At 41.2% G+C, this 17623-nt stretch overlaps 2 protein-coding genes across 6 annotated transcripts in view; both read right to left on the reverse strand.

Annotated features, from left to right (window-relative positions):
• Positions 1–17623, reverse strand: part of epb41l3a (erythrocyte membrane protein band 4.1-like 3a) — an 85660-nt gene that overhangs the window by 21680 nt on the left and 46357 nt on the right. For 3 of the 5 annotated variants that reach the window (XM_041968167.1, XM_041968165.1, XM_041968169.1), the window contains exons 11-20: positions 17235–17332; positions 16978–17153; positions 15523–15627; positions 14512–14654; positions 14354–14401; positions 14239–14268; positions 8008–8190; positions 1912–2007; positions 1308–1385; positions 395–439 (exon numbers count right to left, since the gene is read on the reverse strand). In XM_041968167.1, the coding sequence (XP_041824101.1) occupies positions 395–439; positions 1308–1385; positions 1912–2007; positions 8008–8190; positions 14239–14268; positions 14354–14401; positions 14512–14654; positions 15523–15627; positions 16978–17153; positions 17235–17332 (1002 nt within the window). The remainder of the gene's footprint in view (positions 1–394; positions 440–1307; positions 1386–1911; positions 2008–8007; positions 8191–14238; positions 14269–14353; positions 14402–14511; positions 14655–15522; positions 15628–16977; positions 17154–17234; positions 17333–17623) is intronic. The other 2 variants (XM_041968168.1, XM_041968170.1) reach the window with 2 other exon arrangements.
• LOC121628842 (WASH complex subunit 3-like) lies at positions 414–1301 on the reverse strand. The gene is made up of 2 exons (XM_041968223.1): positions 699–1301; positions 414–605 (listed from the first exon to the last, which is right to left on the reverse strand). The coding sequence occupies exons 1-2, from the start codon at positions 1290–1292 to the stop codon at positions 588–590; spliced, it is 612 nt and encodes a 203-aa protein (XP_041824157.1). The 5' UTR covers positions 1293–1301; the 3' UTR covers positions 414–587.

A 17623-nucleotide genomic window follows, 5' to 3' on the forward strand; every position in this document is an offset into this window, starting at 1 on the left:
ACCATGACCACTGCTGTGCTGCAGCTGGTGCCTTTTTGTGGCTTCATTTAGCTTCTCATTTCATTCCTTGCAGCACATGCCAAATATCCAAATAGTCCCGTTATGCAACAGTCAGACGTTTTATTGTACATATAGCCATAGTAAACAAGTGTCACATGATAGTGGTCAGGTTACAGTTTAAGGCTGCTGGAGTAATTCACTTCCTTCTGCATAGAAATACCAGAACATGTGTAGACTCCTTTTTTAGCTTCAGGTGATAAACACATTGTTACACACACACATACACACCCCACAGATAAACCAGATACCATAAAATACCAGGACATGGGTCCTTTCAGTTCTAGACATTGGACTCTGATCTTTGAATCATTTCTTAGTTTACAGGCTTCCTCACCCCTGGGGCTTCATACGTGAGAGTCTTCCTAATCACTGGGACCTCCTGAAACACAAAGCATAAACAGCTGTTAAAACACAAAGTTCTCTGGTGTTGTGTAACTCTAACATTCAGTCAGACAGAAGTCAGTGAGGCAGGCTGAGTGGAAAAATGAGTCACTGGGGCAGATTTCAGGTGTAACCTCCTCCAGAAGTCACTGGGCAGGTGTAATCTGGAGAACAGGGGCAGGTGAAACAGGGTCAGAGGTCACTGGGTGGGTCTAAATGGGTATGTTTAACGGGAACTTGGGTTTCTCAGGTATTACCTCCTGCATAGGTTCAGGGTCCTCATCTTCATCATCAAAGTGGGTGGATGGTTGATTACAACTGGTTGAGTGCCTGGATGTGAGGCTGGATAGAGAAGGTGGAGGGGAGTTTTCTTCAAACCTCCATCCTTCTTCATCCTGTGATTCATCTGAATCTTTGTTGTCATAGTAATGCTGAGTCCCCGCAGGTCTGCAGCTCAGGACTGAGCAGGGTCTGGTGGGGCTGTTAGCCTCAGGGGTAGCTGGCTGTGCCTCAAAGCCAACTGCAAAGTTAGCATTAATGCTATCCTGATTAGCACTATTAACACCACAGAGTGGTGCCTGTCTGACTGCAGCCTCCATCACCTCCTCCACTGCTGCTTGAGCTAACACACTTATAGCATCTTCGCTATGCTCACTAGCATCTTCATTGCTATCAGTGCTAGCTTGGGTGCTATGTTCATCATCACTGACTTCATCATCTTCACTGTCTGCATATTTAGCCAAATTAGCATCATCAGTATTCTCACTGGTCCATTCCACTATTGCATCATTAGCATGCATTAGTTCAGATCCTGGTGGTGGTGGGGGGGGCTTGGTGGGGGGTGGGCCCATCAAACGTCTTGCTACCTGAGACTGTTCTGCAATTGGTTGGTCCTGGTTACATGACTCTGTTGGCAGGAAGACTGTCTCCACTTTCTCAGAAGTCTGAAATAGGAAGTTAAAAAAGAGACGGTCAGGTGGTTGGGGGCGGAGCTACAGCTCATTCATTATGACTGTTTAATCTTCACTCAGTTTCAGTTCTCATCCAGCACTAATTTACCAGAAAACAATTTGTATAATCACAAAATTTTCAGTCACAACAGAGAAATCTAGAACACAGGTGAAAAATAGATGGCTGTTCTTCATCACTGGTACAGACACATGAAGAACTGCAGAAAGAAGCCCCATCATGTGCAGGTAATATTCACCTTCCGCCAACATCCATCACCTGCACTCTGTATGTTCTGCTATGATTAATTAAATCTGATGGAGCCAAAAATAAACATTCACCCAGACACGACAGACAACAAGATGGCTGACTTAATAGCAATATACTACATGAGACAGCCACAAGGACAAACAGACCAAGCAAAGACAGGAGGAAGTCAGGTGGACAGACAGGAGGACAGGAAGGAAGACAGAGAGGAGAGGTCAGGTAGACAGAAAGGAGTACAGACATGTGGACAGGCACCTTCAACAAGTTGTGCTCTCTGAAGGTTTTTTGTTCTCTGGCCGACTTCAGCAGAGCCGTCAGCTCAGGAGACATTTGGTCAAACGTAGGTTTGGGCTGCACAGAGTAAACAAAGACAGGTGAGGACAGAAGGACAGGAAGATGATCAGGGGCTACAGTCAGAGGAAATGGTTTGGAGCCATGCAGGAGATGGGTGTGAGGGTTTAAGTGGACAATGAGGTTTTAAACAGAACTGGGTTCTGGGTGCTACGATGGTGGTAGGATGTGGTGTTGGTTCAGCTTTACAGCAGAGGTTCAGGTTGAGAAGCCTCACTGCCTCCAACCATCAGGTAGTGGAGATTATGGAAGAAACTGAAGAGCGGTGTGTGTTGGTGTGTGTGGTTCATGATCAGCCATCTCCCGCATGAACTGTGTGAGTGTTCCAGGTCTGGAGGTAAACTCCTCTGCTGCTCCATGTCTGTGAAGACCAACAGGAAGCTGAAACCCTTCGTACAGTCAGGCGAGGTGAGCAGGAAAAGAACTCAGAGTGATGACAACTAGACTCCAAAAAAGAAGAAAACACCAAGGTTCCAGATGTTCCTGAGGCTCCACCCCCTTGTACAGAAAAGATGTTCTGGAGAACATCGGAACGGTACTGCTTATTTCTGGAAAAAGAAGGAACGCTGCTGATGATCCAGACACACCAACACATTCACTCGTCGAACTTGGTCAGCAGCTCCAAATGTTCTGGACATTTTACAGGTGTTCTGGCCTGACAAGGTTCTCTGAGCCTTAATGAAAAATCTCCAGAAGACTGAATGTTGTGGACGTTAGTGTTCTCATCCCTGTACAACATGTCTAGAACATGTGTAGAGCATGTCTACAACAGTAGGACTGTGGTGTGTGTGTGTGAAAGTAGTTAATGTTCCATTTCAGAGTCTTTGTTTGGCGTTTGTAGTGATTTGGTCTCTTTGGTGTTTCCAGGAGACAACAGCTTCAGATAGCGCGAAGGTAGCTTCATGAAGCTTCATGAAGCCAAATAACCAAAAGGAAAAGCAGTCAGGGAAGTAAAGAGCAGTAAAACAAAACAAGTCACACAGCCAGCAGCCAATCAAAACCCACTTAGATCAAATTAAACAAACAACATGAAGTATTAGAAAATAGCAACTGCCCCCTTGTTCTCCATTTTGATCAGAGGAGCAGAAACAAAATGGCGTCTGGGAGGAGGTGATAGGAGAAGCAGAACTGAACCCTGGAGCTCCTCACTGCTTTCTGCTGGGAGTCACAAGACCAGGAGGAGACCTGCTGGACCTCTGAACCAGGATCAGCGCCAACATCGCGCTCAGCTCTGGATTTTCAGCATCATGAAACTGGTTCACTTCTTACTGGGATGGATCATCACCATGGCAACTGATTCGGGAGGCTGACCTGTCCCATCTCAGGTTTCTCAACACTTCCCTCCAATGAATCAGTTCTCTTCGCAAATGAGGAGAGAGTGTTGTAGAGTGTGTTGTCTGACAACCGGAGGGTTGACAGTTTAAATCCTGCTTCATCCCACTCATTCTGCCATTGTGTCCTTGGACAAGACACCAACCTGCAGCCTGAAAAAGACTTGACTTGTTCCTACCAACGTTCAAAGATTTAGAACTGATTTTAATTCTTTTCATCTATTGAAAAGACTGACTGAACTGCAGCATATTAAATAACCAAACCATTGGCCAGTTTCATGACTGTAGTCCCAGAGCACGACTCTGATCCTGCTTCATGTTGCAGACACCAGAGACCTCCTACAACAAACACAAAAAAAGGCCAGGAAACAGACACATGTAAAACTGTGCACATGCCTGGTTCTAGGATGCTGGCAGGTGGATCCGGACCTTTCTGATGTTTAACTCATCATAAACTACTGATACTACTGTCAGACTATTAGTACAGCTGTGTTTACATACACTCGTAGGTGTGAATGTCACCGAACGGTTCCTATTCCAGGGTGTAATAACCATGCAAGATTCAGCTTTAATCATTTCCTAAAAACAATTTGGTGCAAAACGTTGAATTCATGTAGGATTTTAAATTATACATAAATGCGTTCACCTGGATCTCTTTATAAGTGGTGCTGAAGTTTCTAGAATATCTCTTAACAAGGCCAACTCCTAACTTCTCCTTAGTGGTCACATGACCATCCTCCACATTCTGCATTTCATCGGCTGCCTCCAGCAGCGGAAATCAGGGAACTAATGATGGGCCACGTTCCATCAGTTCCCTCATGTCCGCGCTCCATCAGGTGTCTAGTTTGTGCTCCATCAGTTGTCTAGTGTCTGCTCCACCAGGTGTCTAGTGTCTGCTCCATCAGGTGTCTAGTGTCTGCTCCATCAGGTGTCTAGTGTCTGCTCCATCAAGTGTCTAGTGTCTGCTCCACCAGGTGTCTAGTGTTGGCTCCACCAGGTGTCTAGTGTCTGCTTCATCAGGTGTCTAGTGTCAGCTCCACCAGGTGTCTAGTGTCTGCTCCATCAGGTGTCCAGTGTCTGCTCCATCCGTTTTCTGGAGTCTTTCTTTGCTCCGGTTTTCAGTTCAAACATCTCACTTCCTGTTTCAGTGCTGTGAGGGATCATGTGTTGTTGTGAGGTTGTGTTTGCTCCTCATGCTTGTTTCCATGCAAACCAGCATACCACTCTGGCCATGGAAGGTGATGTTCTGCTGTGGGTGGGGCTGAAATCATCCAGTGGAGACTTAGGAAGGGGGAGTGAAATCAAAGGTGACATCACAGAGACTCCACTGCTACATGGATCCAAGGCTCCATCTCTGCTGGTTTCAGTGGTACCAATGGCATCACAGACACTGGGTGGGACTTCTAATGGTGAGGTTGGTGTTTTAACTTCACGGATGGTGATCAGTGCTCCTCCTGGGACAACATCATCTGTGGTGGACACTGGGATGATTCTGACCTGCTGGCCCACCTTCACGTTTGCTGTAGCTGTGTTATCATGGTCTCTGCTCATCATTGTGAAGACCCTGCCAGAGGCTGTGTCATAGCTCTGCCCCACAGTGTAGTGCTTCTCCCTGACTGGCTGAGCAGAAGCTTGGGTTACCATAAGCCCGCCCTCCTGGAGTGCACAAACGAGCAACATCAGACACATACAGACGAGTAATTAACCAATCAGGTGACAGTAACAGGCCACATTTCCTGCATATGAACATTTGCCGAGCTTCTGCTGAAACGCCACTGATATTCCACCAAAGATCTATTAGAGTCCTATAAAAGGTTCAACTTGAGCAGGGTTTTAAAAAAAAAAATAATAAATCGATTACTTGATTTAAACTGATTCAAATTTAATTAATTCAATATGGATTCGAAGAACTTGGAGATCGATTTTTGTTATACGTTTCTTTTCCCGGTGACAACAGTGACCATACTCCCACTAGGGATGGGCGTTTCGATACTCTGGAGTTAATACTTTATTATCAGCCAGTCAAAATATCAGATTAAATACTTTTGAATATTGAGATACACTATATTGCCAAAAGTATTGGCTCACCTTCCTTGACTCTTGTATGAATTTAATAGACATCCCATTCTTAATCAAATGAGTTCTATAGGACGCTGGCCCACCCCCTTTGCAGTTATAACAGCTTTAACTCTTCTGAGAAGGCTTTCCACAAGGTTTAACAGTGTGTTTACAGCAATTTTTGACCATTCCTCCTTGTGAGGTCAGACACTGATGTTGGATGAGAAGGCCTGGCTCTCAGCCTCCACTCTAATTCATCCCAAAGCTGTTCTGTCGGGTCGAAGTCAGGACTCGACAGGCCAAGCTCCTCATCCATGTTGTAACAGTCGTAATTGTGGAATGGCCCTTTAAGAACAGTTTGGTTGTCCACTAATAATGATGTCATCAAACTGCAGCCAGCAGATCGGAATGCACCCTCATGGATGATGGGTGGACATATTAGGAGTAATACCTGCTCATACATTTCCAGCCTCATTGTGACACACGAGTTGTGTGACAGTAGCCGTCCAGCCGAGCTTTATGACCCATTCCTTCACAATGTTTGTAGAAACAGCCTGCATGCCCCGGTGCTGGATTTTTATACACCTGCAGCTATGAAAGTAATGGAACACCTGGGTCGAATCCCAAATGGAACACTTGAGCACTCCTGCACTCACGGGCGCGCTCCCGCGAGGGGCTCGAGGGTTCAGTGGTATTCCAATTGGAATTGTGTGAGTGATCAAGGGATGATGGCGGACATTTTTGAGCCCTTTCTGCCCCCTTTCCATAAGTCAGCATCGATGCCAACTTTCGCTAAGGAATTACCCATAAATCACTGCGATGTCACGTGAAACACGGAGTTTACCGAGAGAAGCCGACGTGTGAAACATGTTCTTCAGTATTGTGGCGCTGGGTCGTTATATTTTTCGCCGTTTAATTTCCCCACGGCGGCGTTTACAGGAGCTTCCTGACCTCTACTATATATACTATATATATATGTATATATATATATATATATGTGTGTATATATATATATATATATATATATATATATATATATGTGTGTATATATATATATATATATATATATATATATATATATATATGTGTGTGTGTGTATATATATATATATGTGTGTGTATGGCGTCTCTCTCCTTGCAGTGCAGGTCTCAAAGTGCTGTCCCAATCCTATTTAAAGCATTTCGAGCCCTTGTGGCCTGTCACCCTCGACTCCTCACGCAGGTGATGTCATTTAGTCATCAGGGGCTCAGGGCGAGTGCTCAAGTTTTCGGTTTGGGATTGGGGGCTGGTTTCAGTTATTTGGATGGGCGAATGAATACTCTTGGCCATACAGTGTACCACTTGGCTCATATAAAAATGCTCACTTCTGTGAGTTTTCGGCATTAAATTGTGTGCACAGCCCGGCAGCAGCGTTTTCCTTCCGTGTTACACGACCATGGTCGCCTATCAGGTCTCATGATGATGCTGCTGTTAGTGACAACGTGATTTTGTTTTGATATTTTATTTAAATTTATAATATATTTAAATTTAAAAAGCATTTCTTTTAAGTACTGATGTTCTTGAGTTTTATTTATATTTCATACTGGCCAGTAATAATATCTGTATTGATGAAAAAGAACCATAAACTAATGATATCGTGTCAACAGGGAGAGGTTTGGTATCGCCCAGCCCAACATGACTTACCGATGCGTGGAGAGATCTTAGCATATAAACAACTGGAAGCTTGCCTGTGTCGCTTCTGTCCAAAATCACAGATCCAATAATGAACGGTAAATGTAGACAACTTTCAAACATCATATTTCAGTAGTACATGTAGACGCGTGAGATTATTACAGTAATCTGATTACTCCCAGGTATATGATTTTAATGCTCGTGTAATCCGTCTGCGTTTTATAAAAATAGTTATCTGAGAATGCCTGTATTATTCAAGATTGTGTTGTTACAGAAATATCTGTAAATAAATCAATATCTTATTAAACTGGATTTAATCCAAATCTAATTAGGCTGTTGTGAATCAAATCGGATTCAGGAAATTAGTGGTGATACTAAACCCGAGGGTCTGCTGATGTTCCACCAAAGATCTACTAGAGTTCAATAAAAAGGTTCTACTGAGGTTCCACCATAGTTTTACCAAGGTCCAACCTGCAGAACTGTTCAGAGATTCCACTAAGGATCTTGATGAATTTCCTTTCAGTCTTACATATTCCACTTCAAATCTAGAAAGATTCCACTGAGGTTCCACAGAAATGCTGCTACTGTCCTGGTACTCTGTCATACTGAAGTTCTACCAGTTACACCAAGGTTCTACTGAGGTTCCACAGTAATTATACTGGGGTTCTACCAAGGTTCTACCAAGGTTTCACATTAGTTGTTTGAGGATCTAGATAAGTTATACTGAGGTAGCACAGTTGTTAGTTCTTCCAAGGTCTTAGTGTTGTTCCATGGAGGTTTCATCTGAGGTTCTATCTAAAATTAAAATAGGATTTAAGGCCATATTGATACATGGAGACTTTACAGGTGTCCCTGGAGATACCTGGAGATGGCTGCAGCATGCTTGTGTCAGCAGGAGGCAGTAAAATCAGTGTCATTCATCGTTTCCTGATTATCTCACCTCATCCAGCTCCAGAGGCTCAATCATTGGGTAGTCATCCACTCGCCGGAAAGGTGAGGAGGCTAGGCGCTTCTCCCACTCAGTCATTCCTCCTCCTCCTTCTCCTCCTTCTAAAAAGGAGCGTCTAAGTGCACTGATGGTGCTCTGGGGTTTCTGCAGATCTTCAGGACTTTCCAATATCTCCTAAAACCAAAAAGAACGAGATAGGAAACAGGAGAGAGAAGGAAAACTCAACTTTATTTACAAAGTACTTAAAAACAACAGTTGGTGGAACAAAGTTATTTAGCAAAACATAAAATCACAACAACAACAGACAATGGATGTGACTCAGGACCAGAGTCCAGAGTCCACCAATCAGAAGATTACAGCCTTACTGTCCACATGCTAATTTCTCTTCAGCCAGGAAATCGAACTGACATTGGCCCTGATGTAGCCACCACTATGTGTGTGTGTGTGTAAAAGTGTGTGACCTAGAGGTCTGTGGTCCATATTCTGCACAGATGTTTCTGTACACTATGCCGGCTACTTGGTTATGGTGTTCTATGTATTCTTTGCCTGCCAGTACCTTGAACCCTGCTGTGAGTGCTGGATTGTTTCAGGGGCTTCTTTGCACAGCCTGCACCTGGGGTCCTGCCTGGTGTGGTAGATCTGGGACTCCATTGCCCTGGTACCTGAGGCTTGCTCCTGTGCTGCCATGATTACTGCCTCTGTGCTGTCCTTCAGTCCAGCCCTCTCTAACCATTGGTAGGACATGTTCATATCTAGCTATCTGTCAGTGGTACATCCCATGGAGGGCTTGTCCTCCCATGATGGTTCCTTCCAGGTTCCATTGCCTGAGGCATTCACTCAGTGCTTTATCCCTTAGGGCCATCTTCCTGATGTATTCATGGAGCTTGGATGTTTCATTTGGGATAGTGGCCCTTATGCTCACTATTCCCCGGCCTTGCTCTTTGTGTTTAGTGTATAGTCTCTGGACACTGGATTGCTACTCAGACTCTCTGTATTGAACCTTCTGAGACGTGTGTCAGTCACAAAGCAGTACCTACAGAGTGTTAAACAAGTCCTGTGGAGTCAGCTTAATGAGAAGAATAAAGTCCAATCCATCAACATGTATGACCTGACAGTCAGCAGACATCAGCTGACAGGAGAGACTGACCAAAGGACGACTAGGAAGCTAGTAAGCATTACAGCTATCCAGAATGAAACAACAGAGATACAGGAGTACATGAGGAAGATGGACTCCAGTGATTAAGTGCTGAGTGAATGACAGACAGCTGAAAGCCAGCATGAAGGAGGAAGGGGAGGAACCAACATGGAGGGATAAATCCCTGCATGGTGTAACACCAACAGACTGAAGTGGCTGACATCAAGAAGTCCTAGTGTCTAAAAGCTGGCCTGAAAGACAGCACAGAGACTCTGGTCATGGTCATGCAGGTGATAGAGGACAGGATCTACCACACCAGCTGGAGGCTGTTCAACGAGATCTCAGACAGTCCAGAAGGGATGGAGACCAACAGGCTACATTTGGCTGTCTGTTTTCGTCTGTTAAAGACACAACACGTTGATTTCTTCTCATCAAGAAACCCGATGTGATGAGCTGATGAGTACGTTCACTCATTTATAATCCAATCATTTCTTGTTTTATCTCTACAGATGTTTGCTGTGAACTATAAAATATGATCTCACTGAATATTTTACTGTTCATATATATTCCTGCAGGAGAAATTAAACTTCCAGCCACATTATCTGGGTATGTTCGTTTAAGTTCACGCTGTTCATTTAGTTCAACGGTCTTTACCTTCGTTTGATTAAAAAATTTCAATCAAGATGGCTGCTGGTTAGAAGCTCTGTGCTGTTGAGCTCTAACAAGCCCTAACAATCTGTTGAATATCATGGAAATAACTTAACATCCGAGAGACTAGTTAAGTTTTCTAACTAAACAAAGAAGTTTTGATCCATTTTGCAGGGTTATTTTTTGATATTTTTGAAGTTGTGAGCGTTTTTTTTTTATGACGTGCTCTGCAGACAACATCTCTGGATTACTTGGAACCTTAAAGGCCTGTATAAGGAACTGAACTTTTGCTACAAATTTCTATTGATAAAAAAAAAAAAAAAAAAAAAAAGAAACATGGCAACTAAGAAGTTAGCAGAAGATATGGAAGAAGTTAAAAAGTCCCTTAACTTCATGTCAGAAGAGTTGAGCAAAGTGGTAAAACAACAGGTGGGCCTACTGGATTTAATTGATGAAATCAGACAATTGAAGGCTGTGATAAAAGAAAAAGACCAGAAGATTGAAGAGCTGGAGAGAAGAGTAGAAGATCTGGAACAGTATACTAGAATGGATGACCTGGTGATATCTGGCCTGGAGACAAAACACTACTCTTATGCAAGAATCACAGCAGGTGACAAGGAGGGGGAGGATGCACCAAGAGGTGAAAAACTTTTACTTGAACAGCAAATCGTTAAATTCTTCAATGACAAAGACATCCCCTTGGATAGTAATAATATAGTTGCTTGTCACACTATCCTACAAAAACAGAGCAAGAGACCAACCATCATAATCAAATTGGTGAACAGAAAACATAAGATTGAGGTGCTCAAGTTTGCAAAGAAACTGAAGGGAACGGGTGTATATGTAAATGAGCATCTCACAAAGAGAAACGCTGAAATTGCACGGCAGGCAAGACTCTTGAAGAAAGAAAAGCACATTCAAGACACCTGGACAAGGAACTGTAAGGTATTCATACGACTCAATGGTACGCCAGAACAGGCCAAAGTCATTGCTGTCAGAGATATCAAGGACCTTGAGAGATATAAATGAAAAACCTAGGAATTTGAAGAGAAATGTCCTTCTTTTTTGTTTCTTAGTAGGATATGATAAGTGTGATACATGTGGGAAATAATAATTGAGCATGAGAATGTGTGAACATGCAAAGTTAGAATCCTTTGATTTTCAAGATCATAGATTTTATGACCTAGAAAATGGTATTGATCCTGACATTCACTTATATCAGAGGGTTAATATGACCTGTGAATATTATTCTGAGGAAGAATTAAATACTATAAAGAAGGGTTTTTCATTGATCCACTTCAATAGTAGAAGTCTTATTAGTAATTTTGCTAAAATCAAAGATTATCTTAATCAGTTCCAAGAAAGGTTTACTGTTGTAGCAATTACAGAAACATGGTTGAGAAACGATAAAGAGTTGGAGGATGAACTAGAGGGATATGAGATGTCCTCTCAAAATAGAGTGAACAAAAGGGGAGGGGGTGTTGCTATATTTGTAGTTTCGGGTTTTAAATGCAAAGTTATCAATAATATGACAGCTGTAATTGATAATCTGATGGAATGTTTGACCATTGAAATTCAAGTGGAGAGAGACAAAAATATAATAATAAGCTGCATTTATCGCACACCAGGATCCTGCATTGATTATTTTAATACAAAGATTTTGGAAATACTTGAAAAACAGAGAGACAAGGTGATTTTTTGTTTGTGGTGACTTTAACATTGACCTGTTAAAGTCAAATGAGCACAAGAAAACTGCAGAATTTATTGATACTATGTTCAGTTTTGGTTTCTATCCACTGATCTTAAAGCCTAGCAGGATAACTAAGGACAGTGCTACTTTGATTGATAATATTTTTGCTAATATAACTAAAGGGAAGATAAAAAGTGGATTGTTGGGGACAGATATAAGTGATCATTTGCCTGTTTTTGCAGTTCTTGAAGGGAGCAATAAGCTTAGTTTTCCAGAGAAAACTCAGACTTATTATTCAAGTAGAGTGAAGACACCAGAAGCAATTGCAGCTCTTAAAATGGGATTGGCAAATCACGATTGGCAGGAAGTTTATGTAGAAGATCCTAATGATGCTTACAATGCATTTTTGGATATGTTTCTGACAATTTATGACAGATACTGTCCAGTGAAGAAGTTTATTCAAAACTCTAAAAAGAGGAGAAAACCTTGGATAACAAAGGGATTGGAGAAGGCTTGTAAAAAGAAAAACAAGCTATATATGGAGTTTTTATAGCATCGAACACAGGAAAAGGAGGATAATTATAAAAAATATAAAAATAGATTGACATCTATAATGCGATGTCAAAAGAAGATGTATTTTGAACAATTGCTTCAAAAATATAAAATGAACATAAAGGCTACTTGGAGTGTATTGAATAAGGTTATCAAAAATCGTAATGATAGGTGCTTACCAACAAACATTGTAAAAGGTGACAATGGTGATAAAGAAAACTTGGTGAATGAGTTCAACAATTACTTTGTTAATGTAGGTCCTAATTTAGCAAAAGAGATTCCCCAAATTGGTGGAATAAATGAAACCTTTAAATTAACTTTCAATAGTTGTAATACAATGTTTCTTGGGGGAGTTTGTGAAAGTGACATTTTAGAAGTAGTAAAAGAATTTAAGAGTAAAACATCTACTGATTGTAACGAGCTTAATATGTCACTTATAAAAGAGGTTATTTTTTGTGTCCTTGAGCCATTAACATATATTTGTAACAGATCTTTTCAAACAGGTATCTTTCCAGATAAGATGAAAATAGCAAAAGTGATCCCAATCTATAAAAATGGAGATAAGCAATTGGTGTCAAATTATAGACCAGTTTCTTTGCTGCCTCAATTTTCTAAAATTCTTGAAAAATTGTTTGTAAAGAGATTAGATTCCTTTATTGAAAAATATGATTTATTGAATGACCATCAGTATGGGTTCAGGAGACATCGTTCAACATCATTAGCGGTGATGGAATTTGTGGAAAGTATTGCAACAGCCTTGGATAATAAGCAGTTTGGAGTAGGTGTGTTTATTGATTTACGTAAAGCTTTTGATACAATTGATCACTCTTTACTTCTACAGAAATGTGAACGGTGTGGTATAAGAGGTACAGCACAACTTTGGTTAAGAAGTTACTTAAGTAATAGGCTTCAGTATGTGAATATTAATGATATTAAATCTCATCTTAAACACGTAATTTGTGGAGTACCACAAGGATCAGTATTGGGACCAAAATTATTTATACTCTATGTAAATGATATTTGTACAGTAAGCGATAGACTAAGATATGTTATGTTCGCTGATGATACCAATTTGTTTTGTTCTGGAGGAAACATTAAGGAGTTGTTGAAAACTGTAGAAATAGAATTGACCAAGTTAAATAACTGGTTTGCTTTAAATAAGCTATCATTAAATGAAAGTAAGACCAAATTTATGTTGTTTGGTGGTAAAAGGATTAATATTGAAATAAAACTAAATTTAAACAATGTGGCAATTGAAAGAGTATATGAAACTAAGTTTTTGGGTATAATAATAGATGATACAGTTTGTTGGAAGCCCCACATAAAATATGTAAAACAGAAATTATCTAAGTCTATTGCTATTCTTTACAAAACAAGAGATTTATTGAATAAAACTTGCCTCCATTTGCTATACTGTTCACTTGTGATGCCTTATATGACGTATTGTGCTGAAATTTGGGGAAATGTATATAAAACGAACTTAGATCCAATAATTAAATTGCAGAAAAGGGCTATTAGGATAATAAATGAGGTTGGATACCATCATTCTACAAATCAGCTTTTTATTAAATCAAAAACAATAAAATTTTTGGACATTGTATATCTAAAAACATTAGAAATAATGTTTCGAGTGGTAAAAAAGACAATTCCTGACTGTATTCAAAAAATGTTTAAGCTAAGGCAGGGGATTTATAACTTAAGGGGGTTGTTAATGTTTGAAACATATAAAGCTAGAACTAATCTTAAGTACAGATGTGTGTCAGTTTTGGGTGCAAAATTATGGAATGGATTAAACGATGACATTAAGATGTGTAACTCTATGTTAGTTTTCAAGAAGACTTTAAAATCAAAAATTATCAAAGGTTACAATGAAATTGATTGAATTAGATTGTTGTTGTTTTTTATTTTTGATGTCTTATTGTGAATTATTTCTATGATAGTACAGGATAGGCAAAAATAAGCCCTGGGGCTTCAGCCTATTCCTTTTTTGGTTGCTGTCTGATTAATTCTTTTGAGAAAATGTAATTTTATATACTTATTTTTTGTTTTTAAACCGAAATAAATAAAGTATTCATTCATTCTTTCATTCATTAATCAGAGCTAAAGAAATTGAAGATGAAACAGGGAACTGCACACACAATCACACAAAACAAGCACCTCCACCGACTGAAACTCCCAGCATGCAATTGAGATTTACCTGAGTTTTCAGGTCTTCGTCCTGGTCAGACTGTGAGACAGAGACAGAGAGGTTAAAGTTATTGTTAGTCAGCGTTTCCACAGAACACAGATCAGCCGAGACATTAGAACTGTACCTCAGTGGCTGTCAGGTCTCCGTCCACAGCTGTGTCTGTCAGCTCCGTCTGAACAAAGACAGACAAACATCAACTGACTCCCAGCTTCACCAAAGCTTCAATATGTGCATTTGTTGAAAGGAGGACGGGCCATACAGAAGGACAGGACAGACACTTACTTTGGTATCATGTTTCTGAAGAGTTGGAGGACTCTGCTGAGAAATTTCAGGTTCTTGAATCTCCTCTTCTTCCTCCTCAAGCGGTTGCACTGCCTCATCTTTTTCTGCCTGCTGCACCTCCTCCACCACCAGCACCTCCTCATCTAGAATAAGAATAAGAATAAGAATAAGAATAGAAACAGCAAATATTGAGGCAAGCAATGACTTAAATTAACAAACAAAATAACCCCTAACCCCAGACAAAATAAATACCAAACAAAACATACGGATCTATATACAATAAAACACAATAGAGAGATGGTAGGACAGATTTCCCGTATCCAGCCATTCACAGTGTCTCTGTTAGAGGAGCTCCACTGTCTGACCAGTGTGTGGTGGAGGAGATGGTTGGGGTTATCTATGATGAAAACAAGTTTGTTCAGAGACTTGATCTCTACCACTGTTTAAAAATGGGTCCAGTTTGCATCCAATGATGGATGAAATTTGTTTAGTAGGTTGGTGTCCTGACTCTGTTGCTGCTTCTCCAGCACACAGCAGCAAATAAAAAAGGACGTTGAAGACAACAGGCTGGTAAAAGAGCTCCAACATCTTGCAGCAGAAGTCTGAGTCATCTCAACGAGATCCTCCTCACCCCCTTCTTGTACACAGTAACTTTGTCGGATCTCCCTCTGGTGTCTCTACTCTTCGTTGATGGTCACTCTTAAATACTTATAGCCCTCGATAAATTCTCCATCTTCTGCCCCATGATCTTCAGTGACATGGAAGGAGACCTTTTCCTCCAGAAGTCTATCACTATCGTTCAGGTCTTGGTCACAGTCAGATGCAGGTGATTCTTGTCAGTCCACTCTACAAACCTGTCCACCAGAGCTCTGTCCTCATCATCCCCTCCTTTTCTAAAGGTTATTACATGCAACATGAGAAGCTACAACTTTGTTCTTGTTCTCAAAGCCTCTGTATGTGTATTGTCTAACAGCAGACGGATTCTAAGATTGAACAACAGACTGGTCTTACCTTGGTCGTCTCTCCTCTCCTCTGTCCTTCGCTCGGGTGTAATGGTGGTGATGAGGTCACTGACAGCGATTGCTTTAGATGCTCCGTACAGCCCAGAGCCCATGTCTGCACACACATACAGATATAATGTCATCACTGTGATGCAGACAGTAATACACATGCAGCAGCATTTCCATAATGATCACTGTGATGCTCAGTCATTCTGTCCTCATTGGCAGCAAAGCAGCACAACTGCTCATTGCCAAGGCAATGGCACACTCAGCCAATCAGAGCTCATGGCGCATGCACCACAGCCTGGGCTAAATAACCGATCAGCATTCAGAACCATCACCCAGACATGACGTGCTGCTGTCCTATGGATTGTTGACCAGGAAACTGTCTCTACTGACTAATGACAAAGCTCACAGGTTGAACTTTTAAGTCAGAATGCTGACAGGAAACATCTGGTAGGATTCAGCGGCTAATTTAACAGCTTATTTTCTGCATTTCTTCAATTATTTTATTCTCCCGATGCATAACATTTTCCCATAGCCACCTCAGTTATTGCAAATGGAATGATTATATGCAGCAGAAATTAATTGTGGACTCATTGCGCTGCTTTTTTAGTGCAGCTTGCAATGAAAAGTTAACAAAAGTTTAACTTATTAAGTACCAATGGAGGCCACAGCAAATCAAATGGCCTGAATGATGGCATGACCTGTCCCACTATAGAGCTGTAATCACAAAAGGTTTAAACTCTCTATGTATTCATTGTGAAGTTTATTTTACACAGTAAACCATCTCCCACCATCACATGACCATGCCAACGATGGGACATCTGACATCAGCACCAACAGAAGAGCTGATTGAACAGAAATGAAGACAGCCGATCAGAGCTGGGTTTAATTACAGCACAGCCAATCAGGACACAGCATTCCCCAACAAGCTGAGAGAAGCGTGAGCCGTGACCAGTCACAGAGCGGCAGTACCACAGTTCTCCTACAAAGGGCAGTCTTACAAACTACCTTCAAGTGCACCACCGTTGGCTTTGGGAAATGCTGTGATTGCTGGAGAGCCAATCAGAGAGGAGGTAGGTGTGGCCCTGGAGGCTGAAGACCAATCAAAATGGGTAATCACAAGTACAAAAATGCACCAGTCATTCATGACGTACTGCTACCACTGAGACCAGTCCTGCAAAATACTGGTCAACAACTATGAGAATTACCTTGTTCAGGTGACTCCCACTACAGTTAGTACTACAACTATGACCATGGTCTCTAAAGTATTAGAAGTGTGGCTACACAGGTAAGTTCTTCTACTGCAAGCTCAAATTTTTAAGCATGAACAGTACTTTTAATTCTGCTAGTAGAACAGGAAGAAGTTAAATTACTATGACAGGATGAGTCCTTCTATCAAAACTATTGTTACTGCTGTAAGTACTCTTGAAACCAGGACTGGTATGAACAGTTTTAGTACCTCCATCCAGACTGCGGCTGAGCATGTTTCGTTTGCTGATGCATCGTGGGAAATTTGGTGCAGGTCTTGAGATTTGAGCACTGGCTCTGCGACTCTGAATCTGGGTCCGACCACTGTAGCGAAACTTTGAACCCAGAGACAGAAACTTCTTTGGAGGTTCCTCTGGAGACAGCAATCTTAGAGACAGACAGCTGTCAGTCAGCTCCTGGACACAATGGACCTCATGTTTGGACACTTTATCACACATACCCACTTACCTAAAGAAGGAGTGATGCTCCACACAGACCTTCCACAGTCTCTTTGCTGCTCTGTGGTTGAGCAGCTTAAAACCAATCATGGATTCAAACTGATCAAACTGAAAACCAATAGAAAAAATGTTCTTTAGTAAAAACATCATCTGGATGAACAGCAAGGTATCCCTCAATCACTATTCCACTGTAGTGTCTAAACTCTTCCTTTGTGGTGGCTAAACGTCTCCATATCTGGTGCCAAAACTCTTCCTCTGTGTGGTGTCTAAATGCATCATATGTGGTGTCTAAACTCTTCCTTTGTGGTGTTTAAATGCATCATATGTTTTGTCTAAATGCATCAAATGTGTTGTCTAAATGCATCATATGTGGTGTCTAAATGCATCATATGTGGTGTC

The sequence above is a fragment of the Melanotaenia boesemani genome, chromosome 18 (assembly GCF_017639745.1).
Source record: "Melanotaenia boesemani isolate fMelBoe1 chromosome 18, fMelBoe1.pri, whole genome shotgun sequence".
Taxonomy (NCBI): domain Eukaryota; kingdom Metazoa; phylum Chordata; class Actinopteri; order Atheriniformes; family Melanotaeniidae; genus Melanotaenia; species Melanotaenia boesemani.